The sequence below is a fragment of the Psammomys obesus genome, unplaced genomic scaffold (genome assembly GCF_907164565.1).
Source record: "Psammomys obesus unplaced genomic scaffold, mPsaObe1.curated_primary_1811, whole genome shotgun sequence".
Taxonomy (NCBI): domain Eukaryota; kingdom Metazoa; phylum Chordata; class Mammalia; order Rodentia; family Muridae; genus Psammomys; species Psammomys obesus.
In genome coordinates, this window is record NW_026585644.1 from 48,149,283 (window position 1) to 48,172,281 (window position 22,999).

General features: G+C 37.7%; 1 protein-coding gene across 1 annotated transcript in view; it reads right to left on the reverse strand.

Annotated features, from left to right (window-relative positions):
* Positions 1 to 22,999, reverse strand: part of Lrpprc (leucine rich pentatricopeptide repeat containing) — a 79,952-nt gene that overhangs the window by 40,806 nt on the left and 16,147 nt on the right. The window contains exons 7-23 of the mRNA XM_055619048.1: positions 22,852 to 22,978; positions 22,441 to 22,585; positions 21,931 to 22,076; positions 21,589 to 21,694; positions 21,387 to 21,494; positions 18,751 to 18,869; positions 14,438 to 14,531; positions 11,586 to 11,652; positions 8,441 to 8,468; positions 6,616 to 6,673; positions 5,499 to 5,605; positions 5,208 to 5,285; positions 4,803 to 4,847; positions 4,390 to 4,503; positions 3,373 to 3,503; positions 2,673 to 2,758; positions 1,138 to 1,345 (exon numbers count right to left, since the gene is read on the reverse strand). Of these exons, the coding sequence (XP_055475023.1) occupies positions 1,138 to 1,345; positions 2,673 to 2,758; positions 3,373 to 3,503; positions 4,390 to 4,503; positions 4,803 to 4,847; positions 5,208 to 5,285; positions 5,499 to 5,605; positions 6,616 to 6,673; positions 8,441 to 8,468; positions 11,586 to 11,652; positions 14,438 to 14,531; positions 18,751 to 18,869; positions 21,387 to 21,494; positions 21,589 to 21,694; positions 21,931 to 22,076; positions 22,441 to 22,585; positions 22,852 to 22,978 (1,767 nt within the window). The remainder of the gene's footprint in view (positions 1 to 1,137; positions 1,346 to 2,672; positions 2,759 to 3,372; positions 3,504 to 4,389; positions 4,504 to 4,802; positions 4,848 to 5,207; positions 5,286 to 5,498; positions 5,606 to 6,615; positions 6,674 to 8,440; positions 8,469 to 11,585; positions 11,653 to 14,437; positions 14,532 to 18,750; positions 18,870 to 21,386; positions 21,495 to 21,588; positions 21,695 to 21,930; positions 22,077 to 22,440; positions 22,586 to 22,851; positions 22,979 to 22,999) is intronic.

Genomic DNA, 22,999 nt, shown 5'->3' on the forward strand with positions numbered 1-22,999 from the left:
CACAGAAAAACAAGAAAACCCTAATTACAAAATAAGCAGATTACAAACCACAATAAGCCACGAATAAATGACAGGCAGGTAAAGCGGTGCCCAATCAGCCTCACAGCCACTTTCCTTACTAGAAAGAACACTGATTTACGACTTACTCTGCAAACACATTAAAATGGGCACCAACCAAGAAGGGCACTGCAAAGGAAAAAATTTCCATCTCAGAAAATCTCGCCTTACCAACAAAATTCATTGTTCCATAAAGGAAAACATTTCTCAAAGCTGGAATAACTGTCCTGGTACATGTACTTGAATAGCAAATAGAGAAGAAACACCAGAAGAGGGCTCTGTTGCTCCCTGGATAATAGTCATGGGTTTAAGAAGAAAACTCCAGAAGATCCCTGATTCTTTTTTTTTTCTTTTTTTAAGATTTATTTATTTATTGTGCAGTGTTCTGCCTGCACGCCAGAAGAGGACACATGATCTCACTATAAATGGTTGTGAGCCACCATGTGGTTGCTGGAAATTGAACTCAGGACCTCTGGAAGAGCAGCCGGTGCTCTTAACGTCTGAGCCATCTCTCCAGCCCTCCTTGTTTATTAATCACTAACAACCAGCACTTACTAGACTCAAAACTTGAGACAAACCTTTGTATTTACATAGTTATTTCTTTAGAAACTGGGTTCTCAATGCATAGCCCTGGCTGGCCCAGAACTCAGAGATATGCCAGCCTCTGTCTCCCATGTGCTTTTATTATTTTATTATTTTATTTTATTATTTATGTGATTTTATTACCGTGCCTTACTTGCTTTTCACTTTTGGAGTTAGGGTGTTGCTCTGTAGCTAACACTAGCTACCTAGCCCAGACTGAGCTGAACTTGCTGTAAGGCTCCAGCCTCAACCTCCAGAGTGCTGAGATTATAGGCACCATTTCATGTACACTGTAATAAGCTCCTTAAAAATAATAAGAGTCACCAGAGACGGGTGCTGGTGCCTGAAGGGATAGCTGATCTACCTTGGTTCACTCACTCCTCAGCAAATGACTCTCAAGGCTTCCACATCACCACAGGCCTTATAGAGAAAACCCCAAAATGATTAGGTTCATTCTGATAATTCCAACATCCAAAATCCAAAATCCAATTAACTTACTTTTCCAGATGCACAGTGACCAAAGGAAAGCTTATGTTGGTGGATGGGTTTGCTAACCCAAGAATTACGATGGCTTCATGCAACTGTTTTACTGTTTCAATTTCACCTCTTAAAGCTGCACCATTGAGGATGTGGAAAAAGGACAAGACTGTTTTATCTCCGATAACAACATCTTTCTCTTTCATCTCCTTTAGGATGTTAATAGCATCTACAATGAAGTAACACAAAAGACCCTTAGGTAATTTCATGTAGGAAAACAAACTGCTATTAAAACAGCATTTCATGCCCGGCAGGAATGTAAATTCTAGTGTATAATGCCGATTTCAAGTTAATTACTACTTGCATTTCTAAACGAGACTACAATTATAAATCCACAATAGCATGGTTTTATCATTTCCCTGCAACTTTGACTACAAATTATAGATAGGGACCGCGTGCCCACTCTGCACCACATAGCCCTGTATGGTCTGCCCTGTAGCTGTAAGATCCTCCTAAATGGATGCTTTTATCGTTCCGAGCTAACATCTGCTAAATCACACCATTGTTTCTTCAGCAGATGGCTTGTCAGGAGGCCAGATAATAAAGATGTGTTTACACTGTATATACAGCCAGACTAATGGTCTGATACCGATAGGGCCTGTTTGCTATGTCGATACTAATTAGCCAAGCGGAGCCAATGAAAGCTTTCCAAAAGACTGCATGTTAATACATTAGATTCATTAAGCTTCATTAGGAAGGCAGAAACAAACATTTTAGGATATGGAATAAGTGCATTTTTATAATGTTTGTTCTCAATTATTACATAGACCAAATGTTTTGACCACTTTACAAAAGTGATTTTAAAAGGCAGATTAATTTGTGTTAGAAAGACTTCCTAAGAAAAATGTCAACATTCAAATAAAATAATTTTCCCTTCTATCTCTTCTAAAAATCAGAGGGAATAAAGTTCTAATACAAAGCTGACAGGAACAACAAGAACGTGTAATAGAAAGACTGTATTATCAAGGGCAATTAATTGTATTATTAGGCTTAGCAATTTTTCAACGAGGAAATTAGAGCATGTAAAACACCCATGTAATCAAATTCACTTTTCAACTAAAATATACATTTGGTTAATGTTACTAAAGGTTAAGACAAAACCACACAGTTCAGATTTGTAGCTATCAGGTTAGATTTGCAGGTTTTATGTTCAGCCTTCAGATCTCTTTAAGCAAAAACAAAGCCATTAGTGGAGGCATATAAGCAAATTGTGCCATAAGTCATGATCTTCAAACTCAATCCAAGCAGCAATGCTAATAAAAACTAGCTGTAGAAATGCAAAAGCACTGAGCTGTGCAAATGTAAATGACAAGCTTGCCACTCCATTAAAACTAATGGCCTACACTGTCCATGCAGCTCTGGTCGGATTCACATGCAAATTCGTATGCAAAGTGTCCAAGCACTTTGTAGGACATGATACACCACTAATATCAATTTATGTGTTATTCCAGTGGCAAGAACTGGCATCACTATTCCTTCTATGTCCTGGGGCTTACCTTGAAGCTTGCCATGCTTTCCCAACACTTTTACAAGGCCTACATACTTGGTAGTGTCAAGAACAGCAGAAGGATACAAGCGGTCACTATAAAATAAGCCACAGTTATATTAATTAACTCCAAAAAAGAGACAGTCACAATCATTTTATTACTTTCCAAAAGCTAATTAAACAGTTTGAATTGTTGTGATGCCGGCCTTGACACATCACATATTTGGAACCACATATCAATTCAAAGTTAATTACAGTCATGGCCGCAGAAGTAGAAGTGCAGAACCACACTTTGTCTGCCTCACTACACGGGAACCTGCCGATGAAGACACTTCTGGCTGTCACTACAAACACTCAGCATCTAAAGTTACTAACTTCCATGTGATAAATCTATTAGTAAGGAACATAAAAGCCTGTCTTGGGAACAGGCAGGATTCTGTATACAACACTACATAGAGAGGGAAACATATTACAATCGCAAGAAAAGTGACTATTGCCATTCCTTGGCTTGGAGAACTAGAATGTTTTACTAAATTGAAAAAACCCTACAGAAAGCGTGATTTAATTAACGATCGCCCTTCTAGCATGAAACTTGAACAAACAAACCACTGCAACAAAAGCATGTTTTTATGTAAGAGTAACATCCAATCCCTGCACTCCACCAAGGGCATTTCTGTATCTGCTGATCTGCTTCAGTAAAAGGTACTCACAATTCCTGTTTCAAGTTCAATGCATCTTCTGCATTATCATGTCGACAGCACAGATTTATCAACGCTGCGTAGCCACCGATAGCCATGTCTGACTCATAGTTGGCTTTCACTTCAAGGGCCTTTTGCATATTCTAAAATAAAAGGATTTAGTGAAAAACAAGAAAAGAATATAAGGTAAAAATAACATGTTTTTTGTTATGGTGTTCAGAGTTTAGGAAAAGTTAACAGTACTTTAAAAATAAATGGCTTTATACCCTTAACTCTGCTCCTAGGTATGTGCACAGCGCTTAAGATTTCTTATTTATAATTAAATATTAGACTAGTACAATATTTCCCAAGTCTGCCCAAGCAGTGTAATTTACAGAGGCAGAAATACACATAATTGAAAAGTTTCTCAGAATAGTTCAGTACACAAGTAATGTGACAAAATCTGTTTTAGAATGTAACGGTGTGTGGTATCATCTCAAAGTCACAGTATTTCTTCCGTAGACTCACAGGCAAATGAGTCTAATCATCCTGCACCTGAAACTTCAAGTGCAGTGAGAGCGTCCACACCGCAGACTAACGCGGACACAGTGCAGCTGCACGCCTGCTTGGAGAAGAGCGGACCCTTTATCTCAGAAAGCTTTCTCCTAGCAGGAAAATGGAATTTCAATCCTGCATTAACAAGCTCGTTATATTTGACTTGCAAATGACTACTGTATGTATCAGTTGCTTGACAATCTGGATATGAGAGACCGGAGCCATGGCTTGAAAGGACATTTGGCATGTATGATAAACCTATCACGGCTGTTACTATCATTCACTTTGCAGATTATCATAAACAAACTACAGCAACCCGAAAACATGCCATTCAAGGTGTCGCTGAAATTAGTTAACCTTTCATTTAATTGCGCTGTTCTCAATCATGACACACAATAATAAAGTGTAAAAATCATAAACAGCATATTTGGTTTTACTTACTGTGATCCACATAGCATTTTTCACCCTAAGATAGTGAACAAGAAAGAAGGTTACCTCTTCTGAACAAAGCAGTAAGATAAGCTGCTTTAGGACATCTCCTATAGGTTGATTTTCAGCTTTTAGTTTTTTAAGAGTTGATTCCAAATCAGATGAAGTAAGCTGGGAAGTCTGCATGGGAGAAACAAAAGTTTAGCATGAAAAGGAAATACATTCTTAGCCATTCTTCCTCTCAGCTACCTTTCTTAACTGTCATAAATGCTACAAGGAATATTACTCTTGGGGTGTGTGGATGGGAGTGGACTCCAGGGGCTTATAACGCTCTCTAAGATCATAGGCAAATATTCTAGACCTGTTGGTTCTTCTACGATAGGGAACAGTGTAACCAACTCAGGTATACAAGATGACTTAAGAGGGACACTATTGTGAATGCTCATTAGAAGGTTAAAAAACAAAACAAAACTACTTACTTTTCGAGAATCCACATTCTCTTTGTCAACCAGAACCTTAACATCCTAAAATTGGGATTTAAATTAGCACAAAATCAGAAAACACAGGCAAAAATTATTCGTGAATGTCAAATGCAAATTTTGCAAGCCCCACCTCACTTTAATGCTACCTTTCTAAAAATTTGCAGGAATTCTATTTATGCTCAATTAACCATTATGATTAATGTTTTAGATGTACCCTTTAATATGTAAACAGTTTCTACCAACAATCAAGAAAAGCCTTATTTTTATAGTTGTTGTTGGAAGAAAAAAACAAAAACAAAACAAAAACTGACCCTCCAAATTATATTTTAAAGTAACATTTTAACTAGTCTTTACATATAAATAGAGCATTTAATAAAAGTTTGAGTGATTACACTCACACACCTTAATCAGTTCAGGAACATGGTAGTTATCCAGCAAATTACGAATGCCTTTGTAGATATTTTCAGAAACTTTAATATTCTGTGAGAAAGAAAGGGAGGGGTACAGAAAACGCTGAGTTTTAGACAACCAAATTGAAATTTGTCTAACAGAAATTATCTCAGACTTAATTTAAGTCTCTAACTCTTGCATGTCATTGAGAAGTGGTCTGGTTATACTTAAAAGCAGCAATTTCAAATCTAATAGATACATGTCAGGCAGGACAAGCATTTTATAGCAAAAATGAAATGGTACCATCTCCCGCAGCTGATGGAAGTATTGTCTCAAATGCTCCTCCTTGGCCTGTACCTCTGAGTCACTCATGCTGTCAATCAAGTTATAAAGAAAATAGCCAACAGCTTCTGCGGAAAAAAACAAGAGAAAGCATTCTACTAAAATTACTGAGACTGTCATGTTATCAAGATTAATTTATAAGAAATCATTTTGGTGTGAGATGTCACCCTGATGAGAGGCTCTGAAATGGCAACAATGATCACTGAGGCACAGAGACTATGTGGTTTAGAAGACACATGTAACTGGTGAGTGAAAGGAATATTAATTATTTTCAGGCCGAGTGACAGCTTTTCAGTACTGAATCTTACTTCAATCTATTCTTTCCACTGCTCTGTGACAGGAGTGGTCTTCACTCTCTCCTGTCCAAAGCACAGGCGGTGAGTGTAAATAAATGTCTTCACATATTTCTACACTAACTTTTTGTGGACAATAAAAATGATTGATAAATACCGAGCACAGAAAATTAAAATACTGTTAATGAACAGATAAGCAATCCCATGGAGAGCTGCCTATTAGCCAATGAAAAACCAAGATTAACAAAGATGTTTTGTAACAACAGTAATTTTCTTATGCATTCAAGCATAAAATTCATAGGGCCATGTGTTAATGCCAGAAGAGGAGACTTGAACTTTCACGAAAGGTACTTTCTTATAGGAAACTATGTAGTCCTGACTTCATTAAATGCCTGAATTATGTCTTTTAGTTAATAAATTGTGTTTAAGTGAAAAACCTAAGACCTTTTCCTACTTTATGCATGAAGTTAAGCACACCTGAAAAACACTGAAATCATCCAGACACTGAGATGCACTGGTTTTCTAACCCTATCTCCACAGATGCTATCAGGAATGCTGATTTATGCCTTAAGGTCGCCACATTCTGTCTTTAAAAAAATAAAATAAAATAAAACCATACATAACTTAGAGCTCTCAAAATATAGTTATTGATATAGATTACTATAACCAAATGTTTTCAAATTTTACTTTCAAAATCAGAGTGTTTACTGCTGTAACCCTTCTAGCCCAACCATCATACAGAATGGGTTTATGGATAAGTTACAATCATCTAATGGAAACACTACCCGTTGATCCTGGAGACTCTTTCAAATAACGTCCATCCTTGTACAACAATTCTGTTATCTGGTAAGACAGGAAATCCGAGAATTGCAGTAAGAGAATCAAACAAAAACAAATACGATATAAAATTGAATTCTTGACATAATAAAGCCCCTCCCCCGTGAGGTATTATTCTCTCCCAGTAATCCCACACCACCACCACCACCCTCCACAGAGATCATTTGGTTTTTAAACAGTAGGCTTGTCGTCTTAAAAAAAAAAAAAAAGACACACACGAACAAAACTGCAGTATTTTATGAAATATCACAAAGAAAGGATCTAACAAATTTGAATTTAAACACTCAAAACTAATTCTTAAAACCAGAAAATCTCTTAAAGCAATGTAAAGCATTATTTCTCATCGCAGTGCTCAGAGTCTAGTCAAAATGGGTCAGTTGCTCCCTTTTTGAATAAAATATTAAAAAGATAATAAGTTAAATGTGCTGGACCAGAAAATAGTATGTACTTTTTGTTCCTCAGTAACTTTTCATTCACTTAAATGAATTTAAAATAAGTCAAACATTCAAATGTATTTAAATTCAGATTCTTATCAGTTCAATTCACAAATTTTTAACTTAAAAATACACAAGTATACAGTTTATGATCAAAATTAATATACACTTATGATATTGACTTGTAGCCAAAAACAGTGTTTGACCCTATAAATCCTCAGGCTGAAGACAGCAGAAGCACACAGGAGTTATCCAAATGATGAGGGTCAGGACTCTGAATACTCCATGTGTTGTCTACAGCGGGCTTGTCCTGGCATATATCATTAGTGCTAATCAAAGTCAAACTTCAGATGCTTCTGTCATTTGTTGGCTAATAAGGAAAACTGGACAAAACTGATCATATGTTACCATGAAAGGTATGCTTTACCTAAAGCAATCCAAAGGGTAAATAAGATTCAAAAGCCTTCTAGAGCATGTCTATTCAGCAAACAAACATAAAGAAGGCTACTAGTATATTCCACAGAATACATACAGAAACTATAGTTGTACCTGGGATGTGAGACAGTTGTAGCATTCAGTAACAAAGTTGAACAGATTTAATGAATAAACCAATGAATGTCTCCTTGGTCAATGAACTGTTTCATAACTAAACCCAATCATATACTAAAATTAAGTATAAAGTCTAAATGGCAGTTGTAGTAATGCTAGGAAGAGAACTGAACAAAACTCTATTTTTAAAAAATACCTGGACCTGATTTGCTTAGCATGTGTAAGTCCCTGGGTTTTACCTTGGCACCCAACATACAAAATTTAACAAATTTAAACTGGGAAGTTTAGCTAATGGTGTGTATTCAGATCTTGGAATAAAATTTTTCATGCAATTATTAACCGTTCTTCTGGCATAAAAACCAGGTGACTTCCTTCAAAGTTAGCAAGGACTGGGTTGGTCTGCATACCATTTACATACAGAAATACATACAAACAGATACACATGAAATCAAGAAAATGGGAGTAGAGGTGAGCTCAGTGAAACAACATTCACTCAAGAAATAAGGCCCTATCCCAATACCACCAAAAAAAATCATTAAGCCTGCAAGATCAAATGTCACCACAGTAATTTTAGCATTTTGTTTTGAAAGATAAAAATTTTAGTAAGACTTTAAGCTTAAGGAAAAAACTACTTGAGTAACATTTTCCCTGCTGTTTTAAAACTACCAATATCAAAACTCTTAATCCATTAGCTTGTAATAATTTATCAGAAATGTATGAGGCTATTAAAACTCCTTTTTGATGTCTCTTCAAGCATCACATTATGGTTTGCAGTACAAGGAATACTTACCTTGCTCCAAAGATCTATATTCATAGACCTGCAGAGGGCAGCAAAGGATTAAAAATAAGCTCAGAGGTTCAAAAAACGTTTTAAATCAAGACGTACCAGTAATTAATTATGTAATCTGTGAAAAATCAATGCTTTTAACAGGAAATAAATAACAAATCGAACTATTCAAGGAAAGCAACTTGAAAATTTTCAGGTAAGCTTTGGTTTGGTTGGGAACCATTAAAAAGTCACCTCTACACGTTGGGGTTCAACTTCGAAAAAGTAGGCTTATCTGCATGGGCCCCAAGAATCTGACTTACTTGTGAAGAGGAAACCGCAACTTCTATTGGAGCAAGTGACTGCCTCGCTACAGTGACCAAGACTAACATCACCAGTGAGGTGCTAGTGGATAATCTGCCTTTGGATTGAACTTCCTGGAAAAGCAAACTAGCAGGGGACACTAAGCCTGAAGCTTAGCAGGGGAAGCACTGTGCGGTACAGTCTGTAAAACACTGCTGGTGTCATAAAAGACAGTTATTCCGACCTTCCAAGGTGCTTTCAGTCATGGTGTTTTACAACAATAATAGAAACTAATACAGCACAAGAAAGAAAATCTGAGCCAAATACCTTATAGCTCAAAAAACTAGGAACAACTGCCCAGTTAGGCTCGGGAACTACTAGAACTACTAAGAACATTCTATTAAAGCTGCATAACTAAATGTGTGTCCACATTTCCCGTGGGCTTTTCTAATGTGACTTAGATACATAATTACAATGATCTGTTACTTCCTGGATTTCTGCTTAACTTACTTTTGGGAAGAAGTCACTTCTGATGAGCCTTTTATATTAAGTGTGGGTGCTTTCTACGTTAGCATTGACTATTGGCAACAGCATAGCTGAGCCATACATGAGCCAATGTCAAGTTATGCTGCTTTGTCCTAGTCACTAAGACACATAGAACACTATCAAGTACACAAAACAGGTAGCTTGACTACTGTACTGAATATTCTGAGATGTATTTATTTTGACAACAAATTAAAGATTTGACTATATTAATGTTGACATAAAAGACTGTAATTACCCTTATATACTTTTGAATTTTTGTTAGCTATGGGGTGAAGGGAGAGGAAAGAAATAACCCTAAGTTATAAATGCTTCTGACCATGCCCATATTCCTATGGATATTATCACACCAACAAAAGTTTTATTGCATCTGTAACAAGCCACTGATAGAAAACACTATGACACAACATGAAACAGCAGGAGCAAGGAAGACACAACAGGCAGAGGGACATGCCCCAGGGGCAAGCAGCAGAAAGACTTCAGTCAGCTCAGCCACTCTCCTAGGCACCTGGCAGGGTGGTCCCCTTAGGATATAGATATATATATATATATATATTTATTTATTTATTTTGCCTATAATAATGTCTTGGATTTACTTCCAAAGTCTAGAACTTCTGAATTATGTTATTCAAACTGACTAAAAAAATTGAAATCAAAAGACCTTCCATGACCTAGAAGTTCTAGTGAGAAACTTTTTTAAAGTCAACGTGAACATCTTTTACATTTCACTCCCTAACACAGTGTGAGCTACTTCTTAAACACCTGCCTTTACTGCAGTTCTGTCTACTAAATTATATTCTATGCACTAAACGTTTTCTAAAATTCTATTGTGCTTGTGGAACTGTGTACATTTGTGTAGGAGGATGGGCATTACAAACCACAACTCCTAACCAGAGGTCAAAGGACAAGTGCTGTAGAGCTGTGGTTTCCAGGGCATGAACTCGGGCCCCCAGGCTTCTCGATGGTTTTACCCACTCACTTTACCATCTCACCGTTTCAGGTTTTAAAGTGTGTATGTAGTGCGTATGTCCTTGTCTGTGCAAGAGCAAATGGATGTGTGTGCACATCTGTGCATGCACGCGGAGGCCAGAGGCCACTTCCGGAATCTTGTCAATCACTTTGCCATTGTATTTTTAAGACAGTGTCTCACTGAAGCCAGAGCTCACTGATTAGGGTAGGCTGGCTGGCCAACGAGCCCCAGCACAGGACTACAGTGGCTGCCTTCACACCCTACTTTACATAGACTACATGCCTGGAAAAGTCAGAAGACAACAGGGTTCTCTCCCTCTCCCATGTGGGACCTGGAGAATGAACTCAGATGTCAAGCTTGTCGCCAAGCGCCTCTGAATACAGAGTCACCTTACTGGCCCAATAAATATCTTACAATGGGAATATCTGAGCATGGACTATGTAAATCCACTGGCAATATATATATTCAAGTACCTTAGGGATAACACCGAGATTCCAAAGAAACAAAAGCTGCAACACCCCGTGCTGTTATGTCTACAACTTACAGTAGCTCAGCAGAAAAGAAACAAATGTGTGTCCATGCGTACAGCAAGAACAGAAGAGAGAAAGCCAGTAAGTGGCACAAAATCAGTAACTTGTGAAAATATGGACTAAGTAGGCAGCAGTTACTCTTCTTTTGATTTTCTGTGACTACTTTAAAGTTGGAGAGGATTAAAATGTGGCTTGACTTTCTTCCCCGGGTCCACATGATGGGAGCTTGGTTCTCGTGGTGACCTAAGGTGAGAACCTCATGGAGGTCCCTGAATCACTGGGCAGTTGTCCTAGGAAGTGATTATAGGAGTTCTCCTGAACATTTTTACCAGCACAGACCCTCAGTTGCTCTCTGGTTCTTCTCATCTGTTCTCATCATGACGTGATGTGTCACCATGTGCTTCAGCCAAAAAACCCTCATGAGAGCCACACAAACACTAGCACATGCTAAACGAAAGCTCTTCTCTGTAAGGCTGGCCTGCTTCCCTGCTTCGGTATCTCAATGTAGTAATAGGAAACAGAGAAACACACAGGGAAAGTTCATCAATTTTCCTTGAACATTTAAGAGCAGAGTAGTAACACATGTAAAATAAAGTCATCACAACTGAATGCTCAAAGAGTAACCTGAATATGCATGCAAAAGGCTTCTTTCTTTCTGTGAACACAACTGTATGTCTTTTTTAGGAAAGGTAATAGAAAGGCTGCCAAACCTAACTCAGCAGAGAGTAAGCACTTGTCTCAAAAATATTTTTCATCACCAACAGATCACAAGGATAAGGGAAATCAGACCAAAAACAGAGAATATTTAGGGAAATAATCTTACCTCCTAAAGCCTAGAATTAGGCTGCCTCTAAAAGAATTAATTGAGAAAGGCAATGTATTCGATTCCACTGCAAAAGAAAACGATTGTCAAAACACCTCAGGCCAGGCAGACAAAATGACCCACACTGAGCTACAAATGATACTGTTTACCTACCTTTCCCCTCTCAATTAGGAAACACTACTTAAAAAAGAAAATGCCTCATTTAAACTTACTTAATGAGGCATTGCACGCACGTGTAACAAATATCCTTTAAAGCTTCTTACTTTCATGAAGTAGCAAATTCATAATTTTTCCTTAATATAAAGAGTAATTACTTGAATCACCCTGCTACATAACTGAAATTGTATGTTATTAGGCACTGTGACATTATAAGGAAATTAGAAACGTGACTTTCATCTCCACTAAGAGCTGTGATGGGAGCTGGTGAACCATCAACTTTCTCATTCACTTTCCACGGTGACCCATGTCTGCATCTGCCTTGGAGCAGCAGCTAACCACACAAAACAGGCCCTAATTTCTGTATACCACCGGCTTCCACACTCCCTAACTTCGCTCCCTTGAGTATTTGCTTGCTCTTTTATTCATTTGACATTTAACAGTTCACAACTTGGAACTTTTCAATGCAGATCAGTAAGCCTGATTTTTCATGTAAAACTTGCCATAAATACTTTAAAAAAAAAAAAAAGGTATAGTTGGTCTTTAAATAATAGCCAGGGTTGCTGTTGGTACTTCCTGAATTAATTTTGCTTGCAGCTATATTATAAAGTCCATTTGCCTGAATCTTTATAGCATATGCAACATTAGAGTCAAGTCATGACGATAACAAATACAGCTTATAAAGGCTAAGACACTTGGCGTAATTTCTAAAAGGCTACAGAAAAAAAATCCTTTTTAAATTTAACTCACTTAAATATATACAAAATTTCACTCCCACACAAGAAGTGTTTTAAACCAATTATAAAACCCTTGGACAAACAGCTTAAGTTTTCTATTAATTTCACAGCATTTAGATATTTCAATGAAATACCTAAAAATCATTTGCAATATGATCATCATAAAATTACTCAAGAAATTTGAAAATGGACACAACCACATGTCTGTCAGTAATCTTGAGTTTTGCCATGCCTACAAATAAAAGACTGTCTTACAGAAATTTGATCAAGAGAAATCTTCTCCACAATGTGATACTCTCAGAACACGGTGGAAAGCTGCCCAGGAGAGACACTAGCAGATCCGGCTCTTCTCTCCGTCCAAGGGGAAAGAGAGGCTAACAGGAATAACTCAGGTAGTCCCTGACCTGAACTCTCTGCATTTTTAATTTTAAATTGTAATAAAGAGCTTCTTACAAAAATATTCTGGGGCTGGAGAGATGGCTCAGCAGTTAAGAGCACTGGCTGCTCTTCTAGAGGACCCATGTTCAATTCCCAGCACCCATGTGGCAGCTCACAACTGTCTGTAACTTCAGTTCCAGGAGAATCTGGAACCTTCACAGACATACAAGCAGGAAAATACCAATGCACACAAAATAAAAATAAATCTTTTTTAAATTTTCATGTTATTCAAAACAGTATTTCAAAGAATACTGTCAAGTGTTTTTCCTTAAAAAGGTGGCCAGAAACATCCAAGCAAGCTGGTGACAAGAAGCATCGTGTTCCCTTAGCAACAAACAAGTCTGAAGAATCAAGAGACTGATGATGAAGTGGGACAGATGTCTGGTAGGAGGGGAAGAGGCCCCAGATGTGTACCTCACAATCTACATGCGTCTGCTAATGCTCTTGTTTTCATCTTGAAAGGATACGGAGAATCAACACATTGTATGGTAGAGGACACAGTCAATACTCACAGAGAGCAGCTGGCTTTAACCAACTGCTGACTACTACTTCACACAGGACACTGGACCTCGGCCTAGCACCATTCGCTAGTTTAGCTAACGACCCAGTGTAAGTGTCAGAATAGGTATGCCTAATGATCTGCTTCTACAAAGCTTCCCCTCTGCACTGTGAATACACAGCAACCAAAGTTTACAAGACAGAAACTGCTTTTTGCCAGGCACAGCGTATACCTTCAATCCTGGCATTCTAGAGGCAGGAGACAGAGGCCAATCTGTGAGTTCAAGACGTATGTGCCAGCTCTGTGTGGCAAAACTCCCGAAATAAACTAACAAAAACCTGCTATGTTTTAGTTTTAACTGTTTCTTCACAATCTGAATGTCTGCCAATAATGTCAGACATTTTAAAGTACAAAGACTTTAAGAAACATTTATTTACTCAAAATGAATTATGCAGAAAAAGACAAAGCTAAAATCAGATTTCCTTTCTAGCTGTTTGCTTCTGTTCAATTCTTGAAGAAACCATTTCTCTCACTGTGACTTCCTGTCACTGGAACAAATTTTATGTGGAGCATGTACAAGCAATGGGTACTTTTAAGTGGTCAGCAAGCATTAGCTGCGCTTTCTGTTACCTAAACCTGGGAAACAGCTTCCAGTCGGTTACCAGACATCTCACCAGTAATGTCTACAAAACAGGCTGATCACCTCAATTTCAAAACGCCAAAACACGCACAAGTTAACGGATTTGTTCCGTGTCATCTATAAGCTAAGCAATTACAAACACGACAAGAGTCTTTGGTTTGCTACATGCCCAGCTACCACTCTAAACACCATGGTGTCTTCAAGCTCCTTCCAACCTGAAAATTACTTCCAAAGTAGCTACAAGCTCAAGCCATCCACTGGCTCCTCAGTACGATCTTAACAAACCTTGAAACTGTTCTTGGTTGCATTGTACGAAGTATTGAACATATACTCTCAACAGCCATGAAAATCAACAAGTCTACGTCTTATGTGGAATACTTACAAAGAGACAAAATGTTCTGCAAGTTCCCATTTATTGCTTCACTTCTCAATTCAGCTTGAAGAAATGTATTACTTTTAGGTAGACAATCATTTTCCTGGGGATAAATCATACATCAATAGTAATATACTTCAGCTAACAGTATTTTGATATGCCATTTCAATTTCCTACATTTCATATATTTTATCACCTTGTACCACCATACTCTATTATCTTTTTAAAAAAGAATCTTCTAAGCCATGCATAGTAGCTTACACCTTTAGTCCCAGCATTCAGGAGGCAGAGGAAGGCAGATCTCTTTGACTTCAAGGACAGTCTGGTCTACTGAATGAATTCCAGGACAGCCAGGGCTACACAAAGAGACCTTGTCTCAAAACACACACACACACACACACACAAAACAAAACAAAACAAAACACCTTCTAAAACTATAAACAGCTGAGTATCAAATCTTGATAAAAAGGAACTTCATGGTCAAATGCCAATATCCCAAATAAGCACTATGAAGACAGGTGATGTGTCTAGAAGCTTACTGCTCAAGACACAACAAACCTTCCATTTTTATTTTATGTTCACGGATCTTTTGTTTGCATGAATGCCTGTGTAGAGCATGCATGCCTGGTGCTTATGGAGCCAGAAGAGGGTGTCAGGTGCCCTGGAACTGGAGTTACAGGTGATCGTGGGTACTGGGCATCAAACCTGGCTCCTTGAAGAGCAGTCAGTACTCTTAACCACTGAGCCCTCTCTCTGGTCCCAATACAATGCTACTTTGATACATGTAGTAAAGAAAAAAAAAAAATCAAATTTATTTAACTCCAAATTGGTTGGTTTATCACCTGTCCCAACATTAAAAAATCTAAGTGTATGAAACAAAATTTAGTTGAAATGTTTTGTATATAGTATGTTACAAACCACACTGATAATTTATGGCAAAGAATAAAAATAAACTATGACATGTCTATAAAATAAAATATCATACAAGCATTAAAATGACTTGTAGACATACAGATTACTATAGAAAGATATCAAGTAAAAATATAAGATGATGAAGAATAGCCACCTTTTCAAAGAGACTTCTTAAGCACACTTATGTATGAAAGAAAAAATGTTAAAAAAAAAAAAAACAAAACAGCCTATGGATCAGTTATATAAAGTTACTGACTAGTAGTCTCCAATTTATCAATGAATGACATATATATTGTTATAATCTTAATCTGATAAAATTATATTTTATTTTTAGCTAAGTATTACCATAGTAATAGCATAAAATCTATTTAGCATTTAACAGTATAGTTGTTTCTGAGCCAAAAATATGTAATAATGAAATTTTAACAATGAAAACAAAAGGTAATTGAAATAAGAATACATGTAATCAAAATGCAGACAAATTTACAATTTACATCTAAATTTCCCACTAAAAGAGTTTGACAATTCTTGGAACCTCATGAAACTGAAAAGCTTCTGTAAAGCAAAGGACGCTGTCATGAGAACAAAACGACAGCTTACAGACTGGGAAAGGATCTTCACCAATTCTATATCTGACAAAGGGCTAATATCCAGAAAGAACTCAAGAAGTTAAAAAGCAACAAATCAAGTAATCCAATTAAAAAATGGAGTATAAAGCTAAACAGAGAATTCTCAATAGAGAAATATAGAATGGCAGAGAAACACTTAGAGAAATGCTCAACATCCTTAGTCATAGGGAAATGCAAATCAAAATGACCCTGAGATTTCACCTTACACCCTTCAGAATGGCTAAGATCTAAAAACTCAAGTGACAATACATGCTGGAGAGAATATAGAGAATGGGGAACCCTCCTCCATTGCTGGTGGGAATGTAAACTTGTACAAACACCATGGAATTCAATCTGGCACATTCTCAGACAATTAGGAACAGTGCTACCTCAAGATCCAGGTATACCACTCCTAGACATATATCCAAAATATGTTCAAGTATACAACAAGGACATTTGCTCAACCATATCCATAGCAGCTTTATTCGTAATAGCCAGAATCTGGAAACAACCTATATGTCCCTCAATGGAGGAACAGATACAGAAATTGTGGTACATTTACACAATGGAATATTACTCAGAAATTAAAAACAAGGAAATCATGAAATTTGCAAGCAAATGTGGGAACTAGAAAAGATCATCCTGAGTAAGGTATCCCAGAAGCAGAAAGACACAGATGGTATATATTCACTTGTTAGTGGATATTAGACATGTAATATAGGATAAACATACTAAAATCTATACACCTAAAGAAGCTAAGCAAGAAGGAAGACCCTGGATAAGATGATCAACCCTCACTCAGAAAGGCAACAGGGATGGACATCGGAAGAGGGAGAAAACAGGGAACAAGACAGGAGCCTACCAGAGGGCCTCTGAAAGACTTTACCCAGCAGGTTATCAAAGCAGATGCTGAGATTCATAACCAAACTTTGGGCAGAGTATGGGGAATCTTATAAAAGAACAGGGAGATAGAAAGACCTGGAGGAGACAGGAGGTCCACAAGACCAACAGAACAAAAAATCTGGGCCCAGGGGTCTTTTCTGAGACTAACACTTCAACCCAGGACCATGCATGGAGATAACCTAGAACCCCTGCACAGATGTGGCCCATGGCAGCTCAGAGTCCAAGTGGGTTCCCTAGTAATGGGAACAGGGGCTGTCTCTGATAAGAGCTCAGTGGCTGGCTCTTTGATCACCTCCCCCTAGGCGCTGGCCTTAGCAGGACACAGAGGGGGACATGGCAGCCAGTCCTGAAGATACCTGATAGGCTAGGATCAGAGAGAAGGGGAGAAGGACCTTCTGTATCAGCAGCCTGGGGGAGGGGCATTAGAGATGAGGGAGGGAGGGTAGGATTGGGAAAGGAGGGGGCTACATTTGAGATACAAAGTGGATAAACTGTAATTAATAAAAAAATGAATAAATTTTTAAAAATATTTTTAAAAAGAGTGATAATTCTGAGAAAACAAGAGTAGTCAAACAGAGTATAACCTCAGGCTGTATTTCTGCAAACAAAAACTTATGCAAAAGGTCACTATTTACAAATAGCTTCTAACAGTAAAGCACGCATAGTGTAAGGTCACTATCCTCTTCAGAGAACTAAAGAAGAGAGCTGGGGGATGGAGCTCGTTTGGCAGAGTGACTTCCTAGCAGACATCAAGACCCTGGCTTAGGTCCTAGCAAAGCATGAAAATCCAACATGCTAACATATACCTCGTGTCCCAGCACATAGGAGGTGGTGACAGAAGGTCAGAAGTTAGCCAGTGCTACCTAAGGCTGCATCTTTCCCCCAAAAAAAGGAAGTGAGGAGAGTAAAGACACTCAAGATACAACTTCTAATTTTAAATTGATTATAATTGCCAAGTTATTTCAGGAAAGACAGTAACACTCTTACAAAAAAATCAAGACACTGCATAAGTAACTATCTGCTCTATAGCTCTTTCTGGCAATATACACATTAAGAGTCTGGTGCTCAGACCTGCTGTTTCTAACTGTATATACGGCATTTTGCTTTGAAATTAGAAAATGCAATTCTTATATGGTCCAAGTCGAATACACATATATTTATATATTTTTATATGTTGTTTTATATGTATACATGTGTATATCTGTAAATATATGTCTTGTGTGTGTGTGTGTGTGTGTGTGTGTGTGTGTGTGTGTGTGTGTGTATAAAACAACTTAATGTGTCTGAGTGTTTGCCAGCATCCATGTCTAGGTACCATGTGTACCTAGAACCTATGGAGGCCAGAAGAAAGTGTCAGATCTCCCAGTACTGATGTTATAGACAGATATGAGCTACCAGCTGGCAATCAAATCTGGATCGTCTTGATGAGTGGTTAGCATTCTTAACTGCTGAGCCATCTCTCACAAGTCAGCTCTTCATGGAAGGGTCAAGAAGCACGACAGAAAACAATGTTTCAAAGTCCAACAAAGATTATTTTTCAAATGTAGAATAATATACTATGAACATATTTAGAAAAATTCATGAGAAATAAATTATTTTCCAAAAACTGAAAATTACAGTTTCCAGGATAAGATGGAATGAATCCTTTTAATGTATCTGCTATGAGGACGTGGTGGCCTCAACACGTCAGATGCTCTTTAGTCTTTTTATGCTATGTCACACTGTTACATAGACTAACCAGCATATTTATAAAGCCTTCAAAACTGCATGCACAAGACCATGTTTAGTTCTCCACTCAATGGTGCTTTTCTTTTTTCTTTTTTCTTAAGTGATAATGAATTATTAGGGAGACAAGAGTATTTTCTATAATGATACCATTAAAAGCACAGTTGCACCCACCTGCAAAGCAGCTTGAACTGACTTTACACTATCAAAGCATGGAAACACATAATTCACATATGTTTCCTGGTCAGGATCTACTCCCACTTCGTTCATTATTTTGAGGATTTCCATTATTCCTATGAGATAAAACACAGCAGGGCAGAGATGAAGAACTGGGAATTCAGGGACATCACGAGGTTTAGTCTGGCTGTTCACCGAATTGGCGAGAAAATTTTCTCAGTATGTTATCTATAAAATACTAGCAATTAAAATAATCCAAACCGCAGGGAAACAGACATGACTTATGTGGACCTCTCTCACCTACACTAAGACTGTCACATGACTTCTATAACCAATCATATATGCTCCCTTTATTTGGAGGCAAAATCCTTTTTAAAAATTAAGGCACCTCTACTATCCCCTGACTCAACTAGCACTTTTACTTTCAGGGCTACCTCTCCACATTCTTTCATGTTGAGACAGGGTCTCACTCTACCAATCTGTCTATCCTGAAACTCACTATATAGACCAGGCTGGCCTCAGTCCACCTGCTGCAGCCTCTAGAGTGCATGTGGGATTAATGACATGTGCCACTACACCCAGCTCAACCTTTCCTATTCTTATCTTCATGCTTCATAGTTATGTCAAAGAAGTTTGGGTCCCAACACCGAGCTTTTTCTCTCTCATTTATGCCCGCCTGATGAAAATGTTATATTCTAAGTAGTGACTTTTCTATTTGTGCCACAGAGAAGCATGACAGCAAAAGGACTCAAAAGAATCTTCTTGGAGGCCTGTAATAGTGAAATGCCTGCCTCAAATTTAAAAGCTATGCAATCATTCTGTTCTTAAAACCTTGGTTCACTTTCTCTGACCTGTGTTAGCTGAGGGTTCGTATCGGTCCTCCTCAGCACTCCTGAGCAGCTGCTGTCCCAGCAGTCACCACCACCTTACACTGGACTGGATGGTGACTGGACAAAGAGCAGGTTCATTTCACTGTGAGAATGGCAGTTTCTAGCCTTACATGTAATGACAAAAACTACACAAAGACATACAGCCCCTAGACTGTTACACCTAGGACTGCACAGTACATGCTCTGGTCTTCAGGACCTCCAGAAGAGGAGGGCCAAGGAGAACACATGGCTTTTAAAAGCTGAAGGATAACCGACACTTTCTTGTACTATCAAGCCTCCAATAAAACATCGGCTTCTGTGTTTTTCCAAGTAAAACTTGGATTGGTTTAAAAATCTTGTTCTTCATATTAAAACATCCTTAATGTAAAATCTAGGATCTAATTTCCAAAAGGACAACAAAGAATGTTGATAAAACAATATAACAGTTACTGAGCACTAATGACATGAAGCAGTATTTCAAAGCATAGAAATCATTTTGAATCCAGACGTAGTGACAGCAAGCTGTGGTCAGTCACTGAATCCCATGGCTGTCAGCTCCCTCAATAAGAGAATATGAGCTTTCAACAAAGCATCCTCAAAAATCTCAATTTTGAGATCTGCTCACTCTAGCTAAAAACAGCTTCATTCTTTTATGTTTACTAACTAGTAATAATGCAGTAGCCAACTCACATGTAGACATTACAATATGGTGAAATCTGGAAACTTACCTAATACACAGACACTTCAAAAGGCACCAAAAGTATTTTCCTACCTGTGTAAATGTAAATAATACTAACATGCCTAAGAGTTTGATGCAAAGCTATAGACTTCCTGTGATAAATACCAGGTTAAAGATTACCTCTTGCTTTTTCAGAACTGGAGAATATACAAAGAGTTAATCATCTCACATATTGTTTTCACAAAGACTTTTCTAAAAAGGATTTAGAGACTTTTATAACCAGAAACAATTAGGGAATACTTGTTTCACTATTTCCTTTAAACCAGAAGACAACCATATATTTAAAATAAAATTGCAATGTGAAAGTCTGCTAAAAGCACTTTTTTGTTGTTTGTGCATTCTGTTTGTCACCCAATGTCACACTAACAACTCTGCATCTCATTCTACAACACATTACAATGTGAGATAAAATGAAAAAAGACCATTTTTGTTTCCCCAAGGGGGAGGTACTTCTGTTAAAAGCCTCTTTTTATGAGACTACTCTTACTGATTACCAGTAATGCAAACCAAAGAATTAGATACTGTGCTCTAAAATTTAGTATTTATTCCATTTTCTCCATATCCTATAGACATCCCATGTGTACAGGGAAAAGTATGCTAAATGCGTAAATGTAGTTGAGGAGCTGAAAGACTGAGCGCTGCTGTCCTTCAATCAGCAGGCTGTCAGGTCGCAAGCACTTTACAGGAAATGCAAGTTTCTGCACCCCTACTCCAGCCACTCCAGGAAGAACAGACCGGCCCCCAAAGAAAATAGACACTTTCTGCTTTATGAACTCCACTATACAGAACTTTACTATGGCTAGAGAAACTGTTTACAGCTATGCTCTTAAGTCTGAGTATTTAAGAGGTAAACTAAGAAATAAAATTAAGGTGAAAAAAATCCACTTCAGTATTATTTAACACAACTCCAGTTTCTCAAGAGATCTAACTCTGAGAAATAAGTGTGCTTTTAAAGTATTCAAACAGATATGTGTTTACTTGCAATGACTCTGACCAATTATGACTCCATAAGAGAAAAACCTCACCTTGAACATTTTTTGTCTTCTGATGTCCAACAAGCAATGGCCAGAAATAGTGAGTTCGGATAGGAAACCCTTCATCCTTCAAGGCCTGCATCAGTGCTTTTGCCAAAGCTAAAAAAGAAAGAAAGAAAGAAAAATCCCATAATATATCCATAATATCTCAGAGAAAGCTCTTGATGTGGTCTTAAGTACAAGAATACAGTACCAGTTTTATTGGCTTGTACAGCACAGTAGAGAGTAAACTGCAGCGCGGAACTGTGCACCTTGGCTTCCGTCAGCCTCTTACAGAAGTCTACCAGCTTCTCAGCAGGCTAAGGAGAAGAGACACTGAGTTAGCCCAATAGCAAAGCTTGACTGCTTGATTTTCTGCAAACAGTTAATCCCTTTGATGATTAAAAATCTGAGTTGCTCCTTCTTATCTAGAAATCGTCAATGTTAAGTTTTATGTTGTTGATAATTGGTCTAATCTCATGGATTTTCTCATATTTTAGAGAACCTCATTTCACTGCTAACCACACAATCTACAAAGTAGAAACAAGCAGGATACCGTATTCACAGTCACGCAGTGCCGCAAAAAAAAACTGCCAAAAGGACTTGTGTGCTGTTCCTTGAACACAGGTAATGCTAATAAAACCTGGAACGCAGTATCTTCCAACTTCTCGGTGACTAAAAGCAGAATGAGGTTCATTGCATCTGGGAAGAAAACAGACACTTGCTACTACACTGCACAACTGTTTACATTGTGACCAACGCTGAAGAAAAAACAGGGCCAGCAACATGGTTCAGGAGATGAAGGCACTGTTGCCAAGCTCCATGGCCTGAGTTCCACCCCCAGGAAAGGCCTGACTCCTGCAAGTTACTCTCTCTCCACAAATACCACCTGTTGAGATATACCCAAACCCACAAGTAAGTAAAAATCTTAAATTTTTAAAGAAAAAATGAAGCACTGCAAACACCAAAAGGATATAAGAGATATTTAAATAGCACCCTTTGTACCATATAAGAAATAGGAATCTAGGTATTAACAAAAGTCATGTAGATAAAATTTTGTACATACCTGGAATGTATCTCCTTTCATAGGTAATTTTTTCCAAAATTTCTGAGACGTGCTGAGGATAGCCAGCCTTACTAAAGCTAACAATAATTTGTAACAAATCACGGTCCATGAGATAATGCTCTGACTTCTCCACTTTCTCCAGAATCTAAAGATAGTAGTAATTGGAATAAAAAATTATTAGTATTAAAGCTAAATAAAATAGTAAGACTCAGTATCCTAATTGAACAGTAAGTATCACATATCAACATCAAAGTACCAAACTAAGAATTTTCTTTAAAAATTACGTGTTACAAGTAGAAAGCTTTAAAACAGACATACGCTATGTTTCGTTTGTTTGGTTTTGCTTCACATAAAATATAACACAAGCTCATTTAGTGACTTCAACATAGACTTGCAGAGTATAAACCATACCTGCTTAACATGGTCAATGTCTCCCTTCTCAGCGTATGCTTTCAACAAGGCCAGGTATGTGTCTGGCCCAGGCTCAATGCCAGCTTCTTTCATCACTGTGAGAATATTTTCTGCATTCTCCATATCACTACAAATTATTTCAAAGCAG